The 11,909-nt window shown below is 42.6% G+C and overlaps 1 protein-coding gene across 1 annotated transcript; it reads left to right on the top strand.

Annotated features, from left to right (window-relative positions):
- The first annotated feature begins 494 nt into the window (after positions 1–494).
- LOC132643992 (uncharacterized) lies at positions 495–1,193 on the top strand. Its single transcript, XM_060360520.1, has 2 exons — positions 495–945; positions 1,054–1,193. The coding sequence occupies exons 1-2, from the start codon at positions 495–497 to the stop codon at positions 1,191–1,193; spliced, it is 591 nt and encodes a 196-aa protein (XP_060216503.1).
- Positions 1,194–11,909: the final 10,716 nt, after the last annotated feature.

Genomic DNA, 11,909 nt, shown 5'->3' on the forward strand with positions numbered 1-11,909 from the left:
TACACTGATAACATCATTAGGCGTTGTGTTCCCGAGTGTAAGGTAATGGAAATTCTGAGGGCGTGCCATGACTCTCCTGTTGGGGGTCATCATAATGGTACTCGGACTGCTGCAAAAGTTCTCAAATGTGGTTATTACTAGCCTACTCTCTTTTATGAAGCAAATTTGTTGGTAAGGTCTTGTGATCAGTGCCAAAGACGAGGGAATATGGGTAGGAGGAACGAGATGCCTATGAACTTTGTGATGGAAGTGGAGGTGTTCGATGTTTGGGGAATCAATTTTATTAGCCCTTTTTTGAGCTCTTGTGGCATGAAATATATCTTAGTTGCTGTGGATTATGTGTCTAAATAGGTAGAAGTTGTGGCTTTACCGAACAATGAAGCCAAGAGAGTCATGGGATTGTTGAAGAAAAACATATTTACTCACTCGGTACTCTGAGGGCAATAATCAGCGATGGTGGTTCTCACTTTTGCAATAGAGCCTTCGCTGGGCTGATGGAGAAGTATAGTGTGAAGCATAGGGTGGCAACCCCTTATTATCCTCAGACAAGTAGGCAGGTTGAAGTCTCCAATCGGGAGACAAAGACAATTTTGGCCAAGATTGTGAATGTAAATAGGATTGACTGGGCGCGGAAGCTTGATGATGCTCTTTGGGCCTATCGGACTGCGTACAAAACTCTAATCGGGACTTCTCATTTCAGACTGGTTTTTGTCAAGGCGTGCCACTTGTCAGTTGAGCTTAAGCATAAGGCCATGTGGTCTTTGAAGAAGTTGAATATGAATTGGGAAGAAGCAACCAACCTTCGATTGTTTCAACTCAATGAGATGGATGAGTTCCGGTACCAGGCTTATGAGAGTGCAGCATTATACAAGGAGAGGATGAAACAATATCATGACAAAACAATCCTCAAGCAAGAATTTTACAAGGGTGATCCTCTCTTGCTGTGTAATTCTAGATTGAAGTTGCTACCGGGAAAGTTGAAATCAAAGTGATCGGGTCCTTTCGAGGCGGTAAGCGTTTCTCCCCATGGGGAAATTGAATTGAATTCTGAAGATAGAACTCGGACATTTAATGTGAATGGGCAGAGGGTGAAGCACTACCATGGTTGCATTGATGGGGATATAATTGTTGATAGGTACCGATTGAAGTATCTGGGAATGGATTTTGATCCGGAGGACTCTCACCCTAAGTAAAATGGTACCACCGTCGTGCCGCGATGTTAAATCCAGCGCTTCTTGCGAGGCAACCCAAGTTTATATTTCTGTATTTTTCTTGGTGTGTTTATTTTGTTTTCAGTAGTGTATTTGGGATTTTTGACCGGCGTTGAGTGTGCAGGAACTGAAACTCAGGAATCTGGCAAAAGATCATCTCAGTGCAAATTGACAGGACCATCGACATTGTGACGGACTGTCGATGCGCTTTGACGGTATGCAGAGCCAGAGTTCAGAGAGTTTGAAAATTTAAATTCTCTGACAAAGTAATTGGATGAACCATCGACATTCGACGGTACCGTCATTGAGTTACTTGACGGTCCATCAACACGTTTGACGGTCCGTCGTTGTGCATCGACGGTTTGCGGAGACAATTTTCAAAGAACAGATAGAAACAACTAAAGTATTTTTTATTGAGTCCATGTTGTGCATATTAACTGGAAAATGGTTTATGATTGAAGGTATGGCCCCTCCCAAGTTGACAACTACACGAGGGGGTAGTTCAAGGTAGACACAGGGAGAATCGGTTAGAAGGCGGCCCAGTGGTAAACTCACGCTGAGAGATGAACCTTTGGAGGATGAAGATGAGGTTATGCCAGTTAAGAAGAATAGGCCTACTATTCCTATTTGGAACAGGCAGGTCACAGTACCATCTCGTTCATCTTTCGATTCCTTCCAGTTTGAAGTGGAGGGATTGTCTTCATCCGGATCAGGTAACTGAGATGTAGAGAAGGGTTCAGAGGATGCTTCAAGAGATGCTTCACCGGTCTCGCAGCAACCCATTATGAGGGGTGATTCACAGGCCTTCCAGTCACCCACCAGATCCTTGACTCTACAGAGGTCACCTCCAGCCGATGATGGTGATGATGCGACTACAACACAAAAGGTCAGAACCAAAAATTTAGAAGATGATCATCTCCGGTTCAAAATTGCGAGTCCTAAGGAACAGTTTGATTATGGGGTTGCATTGAAAATAGGATTGGGTCAAAGAAAATATAACTATCCATGAGGAGAGACGTATTAGTTTTGAGGGTCAGGAGATCCTCCTCCTCACCAGAGACACCATTGATCACTATAATTTGTGCTTTATAGATAACGCTCCAGGGGAGTACTGTTATGTGTTAGTGGGGACTTGTATGCTGCGTATAGGGCCTTGATCAACAGAGTAAGAAAATCGCGACAGAGGCTGATTGAGATTGACCCACTGACAGAGGTCGAGGTGAGAGGATAAAAAGTTGACATCTCCACTGAAGCTATCAATAGGGCGTAATTCGGTAATGACTATACTGCTCCTAGATAGATAGATGAGTTGAATGATAAACTTGATAGAAAGAGGAGCAGACAGTCCGAGATTAGGTGGCGACAGTGATTGGCCAACCAAGCAAGAGGGTAGAGACTACTAATATGTCCTAGTGGATACTTAAGCGTTGGTTGACACTTGATGGCAAGTTATAGTGGAGTGTGGTACAATTGTGTCTTCTTCCTACTCAGGTCGATAATGCACTCACTGTTGACAAATCTATCATAGTTACTGCATTGATGACTAGATACCTGATTAATTTTGGGCGGTTTGCTGCAGATGAGATTCAGCTGAGGACATCACGGTTGATTACTTTATTGATTTATCTGTGTTTGATCACCGAGCTCATTTGGAAGGCATATGTCCTTATTTTACCACACATTGATCATCGGATTACAACCTAGTATGTGTAAGAGCAGAGATGAGGCCATTAGAGAGGGTCAAGGTGCAGAGGATGGCTTCCCGGCATTGTTTAGGGGTTTGCCTGAGCCTCAGGATATTCAGTATTCAAGGGTCGCTGGTGACACTACGGAGGTGTTACCCGCTACTACTGCCCCTGTGTCCGAGACTATCTAGACTACAGATCCCGAGCCTCTACACACAGATGCACCAGCGACCAAGAATCTAGCTTCACAGCTACAGAGGGCAGCTTCACAACCACAGAGTGTAGCTCTACAGCCACAAGACCCACTGCACAGCCGCAGGGGGCAGCGAGAGTTGCTGACCCATATGTTTTCTCACTCGAGAACTTTAGGAAGTTTGCAAAGCAGACAACAATGGCAGATAAGTAGTCCAGAATCATAGTCAGGTAGCCGGATGAGTTTATAAATAAAAGAGTTGTTGTTGCTGCTATGGTGCCACTGAGGCAGGCTACAACGGCTTACTTGGATAGTTTTAGACGCGGCTCGCAGCTTTGGAGTTAGCTCAGCCGAGTACTTCTACTGATGCTTTGCGAGTTGAGTTGGAGCAGCTGAAAGTTACAATACTGATTTTGCAGGCTCGTGATCCGAGTGTAGTGGAGTTTCCACCCCCTACTAGGACTGAGGTGGAGGAGGACGTGCTTCTATTGATATAGTTATTTGTTGATGAGGGAGCTCCTACTGCCACTCTAGCGGTTGGTGTTCAGGAAAAGATGAAGAGAGTTATGGATGCTGATGATAAGGAGGATGAGTTATGAGAAAGGACTCGCATGTGGGGTCAGAGCTTAGAGGAGCAACATATCTAGGAAGCTACCCTAAACTCTCTTATGGAGAAGTACTCTCGTGGGACTGCGGGGGACACTTCGAGCAGTGCTCCAGTTGGAGAGAATTTGCCACTGCCCCTCCCTATTCCAGAGCTTAGAGGGTACTACTAGTACTGTTACTGTTTCTATTGATCCAGCTGATGCCTCACCGGACATAGAGCCTTGAGATGAGTAGTGCTCCTAGTGCGCCATAGGTGTTCCTACTCCCTTGCTTTTATTTTACTGCATTGGGGACACTGCAGATTTCTTTAGTTGGGGGTAGGAGTACTTAATTTGCAGTTAGTGTAGATAAGTGTTTAGGAACCCCCCTCGATTTTTATTTTCCATGATTCTTTTCTCGAGGGGTTTTAATTTTTGTTGAACCTAGAATATTTAGGTCGTGTTTAGATAGAATAGAGTAATTTTGACTTATGTGGTAGTGGTTTGAGTAACTTAGGGCATCCTTGTGGTGATTTGAAATAAATACACCCCCCTCTGAAATTTTTGTATACTTGGAACAGGTTTTTTAATTGACATGCATGATTCATTGGGTGACATTTAGATTATTGCGTTACCTTGTGTGCTGAATTCTTAGCGGGGAGACTAGCGTTGATAATTCTTATGCCATTTGTGTGAGGTTCTTATATATATATATATATTCTCTGATTATGTGTGTAATCTAGAACTTGCTTGGTTAGTCGTGCCCGAGTCCTAGGATAAGTTTAGCTGTGAAGTGATATTAGGCTTTGTTTGTTGATAGAGAACTCTTTTTCCCCGATTATAAGCAGCCTGCCTGTAGATAAATATCCCTTGTAAGCCATGTTGATCCTTTAAGCCTATTTTTTTACAAGCCGTAATGAGCCAATACCCATTCTGAATGTCCCTCTCTTCGCACCCGGTCCCTCCTTGACACTAATGTGATAAGATTGAGGCTAAAAGCCTAAGTTGGGGGTAATAAGTGACATAAGGGGAAACATGAGGCTTAGGCCTAAAAGTAGGGTAAAACGTGAATTGCATAGTTAACAGAAAACGGTATGGTAAGTATGAAGAAAGAAAAAAAAACAAACAAAAAGATTTAGTGAGTAGAGTAGTAATAAAACGACACCGAGGCAATAGGAAGGAAACAGGGAAGAAAAGAAGGGAGAAAAAAGGTAAGAAGGTCAAAGAAGTGTAGTGTTCAAGGAGGGTTAGTCACTCTTATCCAAATATATATCCAACCCGTCCCTAAGCCTACATTACAACCTTGAAAAAGTCCTAATGTGATCACTGCTGAACTGTTCAAAGTCAAGGGTACTGAAAATAAGGGCAAGCCTATGGTATTTGCATGTGTAGCTAGAGAATTTCTTTGTGAGTGTGAGTATTTCTTTTCTCTTTAGTCTTCTGTCCCATTTATGTTTACATGTGTGTAGTAGGACATTCTTTGGTCTCTTGAGGGCATGAGAATTCGTTAAGTGATTGGTTTCTCGTAAGTCAAGGTTCACCTGTGCTATGGTTTATGTAATAACTAGATGTCACTATCACTGATTGAAGCTGCATTGTTAGTTGCAATGGTTCTTTGATTGATATGTCGCCTTATTGGGGGAAATCATTGAGATATAAGTGATATGCCAGTAGTTACTTGCAACAACCACTGTAGACTGCTTTACTGTATGATATCGAGACATTAGTAGATTGAGTCTTTTGTTTTACTTGCTTGAGGACAAGCAAAGACTTTAAGTTAGGGGTGTTGATGTCCCGTGAAATTATGGCACATTTGATGCTTCTTGACTCTAAGTTTTACTTGTTTTCGAGTGAGTTTGCGTCAGTTTGATGCGTTTTGTGTATGTTGTAGGTATTTAGAAGTTGGAATGCAAAAACAGTTGAGAACAAGGAATTTTGAAGGCAAGGCACTTTTATGCACTTGTACGGAACCGTCAACATGCTCGACGGTCCGTCAAGTATGTCGTTGATATTCCCTGAGTGAATGTTTAGAGAGTTGGATTTTTGAGGTGCAAAAGGACGAGGAGATTTGACGGACCGTCAACATGATCGACTGTCCGTCGATGTACTTTGACGATGAAACTCCTGCATGTTGATTCTGTCTGATGATCATCAGAGGAACCGTCGAAACTCGACGGTACCGTTAATGTGCAATAACAGTCCGTCGAGTTGCAAGCCGACATGGATGTTAATGTTTTTATTAATTCCGAATTTCCTGACTTGTATAAATACCTGATTAGGTTTTATTTTTTGGGGACAGCTTGAGTTTAAGACTTGTATTGAACACTTTGAGTTCTTAGTACTTTTCAAGGGTTTCAAGACTATTCTATTTCGTTTATCTTCAATTCTCTTTGCAAGTTCAATAACAATTACAATTTTTTGCATGTTCATCAATTCCATGCGTAGCTAAATTCCCTACCAAGGCCATGCACCCAAGGATGGGTGTTTTGCGTATGAGTTTCTAGTTGTGATATATGCATATTGGGTTGTTAGGGTTTGTTAGTTCTTCTTTATTCATTGTTGGTTGATGGTTGCAAACATTAGCTTATGCCATAAACCTTGATTTATTTGGAAAAATAATTAGGGTTTGGCAAGAACTAATAACTAGAACTCAAGGCTTTAAACCTTGTTTAATAAATTCACTAAAGAATAAGAGGAATTTACTTGGCATAATTAATCGTTCTTGATATAAACTCTTGTGTAGTTGGGAAAATCATAAAGAGATATTGTTCTTAATTATCGGGAAATGTTAGGAACTCCTTTAGAGATTAAGTGCACTCATGCAACGACCCATTAGAAGTATATCATATTAGAACCCTAAGCATTGCATTCATCTGGAGGGGACACAACCTTGGTTTCTTTTACCATATATTACAATCCAAAGCAATTAGTTAGAAATTAGTCATAAACAACCAACTTTCTACAAATTCATCCGAATAAGACATTATACCTAAATAAATTATTTTACGATTTTAGTAACCTTTTCACACTATATTCCCTGTGGGATTAGACCCCAAACTTGTTGGGTTATTATATCTGACAACGTCTGCTTTACGCTAATAAAAGGTGTTATTTTGAGCGTATCACGTACCACCCATCCCTGCGGGTTCAAATCATTCTCATAGGGCTCAGGGAAGGGGCAATGGGGGTACAAAGGTCCAAAACGCTATAACGACTAAACGGATCATTACATCTTCAGCTGGTGATAGCCTGACCACAAATCAATCTTCGAAAACACAGAAGCTCCCTGAAGCTGGTCGAACAAGTCATCAGTGCGAGGAATAGGATACTTATTATGAATGGTGACCTTGTTCAACTGGCGGTAATCTACGCATATCCTCATCATTCCATCCTTCTTCTTCTTCACAAATAACATGGAAGCGCCCTAAGGGGAGATGCTCGATCTAATGAATCCCTTACTCAGAAGATCCTACACCTGCTCCTTTAATTCTCTCAACTCGGTAGGTGCCATCTTATATAGTATAATGGAAATAGGGCGAGTGGCCGGCTCTAACTTGATACAGAAGTCAATATCGTGATCGGGTGGCATACCCGGTAAATCAGAAGGGAACACCTCTGCGAACTCGTATACAATAGGCACAGACTCAAGGGGCGGAGAATCAACACTAGTATCACGGACATGGGCCAAGTAGGCCGAGCACGCCTTTTTGATAAATTTCTTCGCGCGGAGATAAGAAATGATCTTTTTGGGAGTGGGGCTCGAAGTACCCCTCCACTCAAGTCTAGGAATCCCAGGCATAGCTAAGGTGACTGTCTTGGCATGATAGTCCAAGATCGCATGGTACGGGGACAACCAACTCATACCCCAAATAATATCAAAATCTACCTTATCCAAGATAATTAAGTCTACCTATGTGTCATACCCCATAAAAGTAACTAAGCAAGACCGATAGACTCGATCAATAATAGAATCTCTAACAGGAGTAGACACATGAATAGGTACACCAAGAGGATCGCAAGTCAAATCCCAACCGACAGAATGATAAGTAGACACATAAGAATAAGTAGAACCGGGATCAAATAAGACCGAAGCTACTGGGTGACAAACATAAATGTTACCTGAGATCACAGCATCAGAAGCCTCGGCCTCAAGCCTACCCGAAAAAGCATAGCAATGCGCACCACCACAATCTCTCTGGACAGACTGCGCTCCTCCCCTGGAGACCTTGGAACCACCCCTACCTAACTGATGTCCACCACTAGATGAATACAAACCACTTAGGCCTGAATGAGCACCGCCTCTCGCTGAAGAACCACCTCGGCTACCAGAAGATGTCGGAGTCCTCGAGGTCTGGATCGGGGAACCCTGCTGAGTCCCACTCTAAATAGATCGGGTGCTATCGCTAATGATGTGATTGGGGTCACCACAAACATAACAAGCTCTAGGTGCTGGAGGCTGATGCACAGAAGCCGATGAACCAGATGGACCACCTCGGTTGGCTGGTTGAGAGAAGGAATCTCCCTGAGACTGCCCGGCCCCATAGCCATTCTTTCTAGAAGGGCCACCAGAAGATGCCTGCAATGCGTACTAAATGGGATGGCTAGGGGCTGACTGATAGGTCCTGGAAGGCTGACCCCTGCCTCTATAGCTGGAACTAATATACCTGCCATATTAACTAGGCCTCTTCTCACTAAACCCTTTAAATGATCGAGGCTTGCCAGACTCGACAGTCACAGCATGATCCACAGCTGCCTGGAAGGAAGACCCTATGACAACAAGCTAGAGACAAACAATATGAAGTGGAAGCACAAGTCCACCAATAAACCTACAAACTCTCTTTGCCTCTGTTGGAATCAATTGTGTTGCATGTCGGGCCAAAAACAGAAACCTGGCCTCATAATCTGCCACAGACATACCTCTCCGCTACAAATGGGTGAACTCATCCCTGTGCTGATCCCTCAAAGTGCGCGGCATGTACTTCTCAAAGAAGGCCTAGTGGACTGTGCTCAGGTAAGTAAAGGTGCACGGATCTGCCCTCAATAAAATACCTCCACCACGTCTTCGCGTCTCCGCAAAACTGAAAGGACACATAATCCACACCGTGAGACTCCACAATGTTCATCTTGTAAAGCATCTCATGCATATCCATAATAAACTCATATACATCCTCGCCAGACGTACCGAAGAGCTTTAGCGGCTCCATCTTAAAAAACTGGGTGATGAGATCCTGATCTCTAACTATCAAAACCTGGGCCGCTACTGGCCTGGGAACACCCTCAAGGGTGGGTACCATCAATACTTAGGGCCATGGCAGTAGCGGGCTGCATCCCCAAGTCTGCCCCTGCTCAAGAGTCTGTATTCTTGCTCTAGTCTGGGAACTACCACCAGGAGTAGTGGCACTGCCCACAGCATGCTGGGCATCGAGATGAAGAAGGTTACGGACCATGGTGTCTTAGAAAATTGGTGTTGAATATGACCTCGAGGTGGGTCAGGGCTGGCTCCACACCTCCCCCGGCTGCCTGCTCTCTCGCTGGTTATCTTTATGGCACATGCTCTGGAGAAGATGATCGTGCTTGCCTCTGTCCAGCTGCAGGGACCTTGCCCCTGGCCGGTGCAGCTCCATGGCCTCTAGCCTGGCTGCGGCCTCTCACCTGTCCTCGTCCTCTAGTGTTGGCCCCAGTAGCGAGCTCGGGACCTCATCCCTCGCAATCATAGCTCGCGTTCTCACCATCTGTGAGAGAATAGAAATGAATGAGATAACAATTCGAAAGTTCCAGATACCAATTTGAATAAAGTAGCACGAAACAATGAAAGAATTTGAAGTTTCCTAAATGTGCCATAGCCTCTCGCAGATAAGTACGGAGTTCATCGTACCCATCCACAAGACTCGACTAGATATGCTCTTGTACTTATAGACCGGGTAACCTAGGGCTCTGATAGCAACTTGTCGTGTCCCAAATCGGGAAACGTGCGGGCACCTACCATATACCACCTTGGTAGGTGAACTCTTTCCCCAATCATTCAGTCAACCACAATAAAGTAATCAAGACAATCTTAATATAAGTCTCAAACGTAGATAATAATTAGGATAAGTAATAAATGCAGAAATAATACAACAATCCCAAGGAATCTGGTCTAAGGCCGTACAAGAGCCACTAATACAAATATTACAAGTCTGAATATGAAGACAACACTAAAATTGGGGTACTGTCTCAGAATATCAAAATAAGACAAGTAGCTAAAAAGAGGATCCGGGCTGTGGATCCCTCCATATGCTCATCCTGGATGCTCGATCAATAATGCCTCGGGAATCAGCCATTAGGAGAGAAAGTCGACCCTGTCATGTACTCTGCACTCATAAAAGAATGCAGCACGGTTGTATCAGTACAAACATTATGGACTGGTAGGTATCATAGGCCGACAACAGTTAGCTAACATATAAAGAAAGAGACTGAAAGATAACCATGCTCACAATCAAGTATCAATCAACACAGTCCAAGAATAGTATCACAAGTCCAGAAATATCAACAACCGGATCATAGCCTATGGTGAAGCATCTAAGCACAAGTCTGCATTTCTCACAATTCCTCAAGTAATCACAACCACAAGTACAATCTACGAAACCGATCAATAAGTGCAAATGAGATGATAGATGATAATGATGAATGTATATGCAATGTAATTATACACACATGCTCTGGGAGGAATACGTCCACGCTTCGATAGTCATGACCCATGGGGGACACACGAAGTCCATGTACCTGTTGTGGCGCATAGCCCGATCCAATATATATATATATATATATATATATATATATATATATATATATATATATATATATATATATATATATATATATATATGTCGCGAAACGTACAACCCGGTCCAAAATTGGTTTAATATATGTTGCGGCATGCAACCCGAACAAATATATGTATAAGATATGTTGCGGCGCGCAACCCGTTCTAATATAAGTATAATATATGTTGCGACGCGCAAACCGATCCAAATGTATGAGTATGAATGCATGAATGATATCAATACCAAGAGAATCTATTAATATCAATGGTGCCATACATGGAAACATATCACAAGAACCTATCAATATCAACGGTGCCACACATGTACACATATCACGAGAATCTATTAATATCAAGTTTAGTATCCCAAATGTGGCAACAGCCAATAGGTCACAACAAGGCAACAAGCCACAGTCAAACAACAGTACCAACCTAAGTAATCCATCCCAAATTCATACCCGAAGGCGCAACATGCTTTATCCAGCAATCATTAACTCTACATATGCTTCACTAACTGAAGTTTAATCATAAGGTAAGTCGTAACCTACCTGGTAGCCGAGTAAGAGCCACTAACAATCACACCTTTGCCTTGACCTTTCGTAGTGCCTCCAAATACTCAAGTCTATTCATAATCGAGTTCTTGGTTAGAAATAAGGAAGAACAACAACCATATTGCTATACTTATCTTACGAATCAAATTCAACTATGGAGAAAGGGGGAAATAGGCCCACAAGGATAAAACAGGTATTTCGAAAGTGAAATATGCAATTCAACATTCTAGGAGTTCAATCCTACTAATCAATTGCTAAAAGAAACTTAAGAATGGGTCAATTTCGTTATTCAAGTGAAAGCCCGAATTTGGGTGTAAACCCTAGCTTTCCAACATTCAATTTCATTAACATAAATGGAAGATTCAAGCCTATTAGCTATGAAATCATTAAATTCTATGATTAGATTAGTCAAATCCACCAACAATTTCCCTTTAGAAAGAGTAGAACTCATTTTATGAAATAATCAACAAAACCCATCTTTCCTCTTAGATTCTAATGGATTTCTAGCACGGATTCAAAGCTTGGGGAAGATAAGGTAATGCATTCTAGGTTTGGAGACTTGCCACAACAAAGAATCAACCAAAAACTCTTCAATTCGCCTAAAAAATGTTTTGGAAGTAATAAATGAAGTGATAGAGAGTGAAGGGTTTTCACTTAGCATTTAATAGATTCTGGAATACGTCACCTCGTTGTACGGTCACGAGTCCGCTACAACAGGCTCCTGTTATATAGACCAGTCTGGCTATCGCGCATCCGGCACAGTGATTTTTTATCCATTGTGGCGCCCCTTTCGAAAGTCATCATCCCGCTATAGTATTCCAAGACCAGCAGATCTGGTGCTACTATAGCGGATGCCAGACACCAGAATGTTTTTTCACAAACA

Source organism: Lycium barbarum, chromosome 6 (genome assembly GCF_019175385.1).
Source record: "Lycium barbarum isolate Lr01 chromosome 6, ASM1917538v2, whole genome shotgun sequence".
Classification (NCBI taxonomy): Eukaryota; Viridiplantae; Streptophyta; class Magnoliopsida; order Solanales; family Solanaceae; genus Lycium; species Lycium barbarum.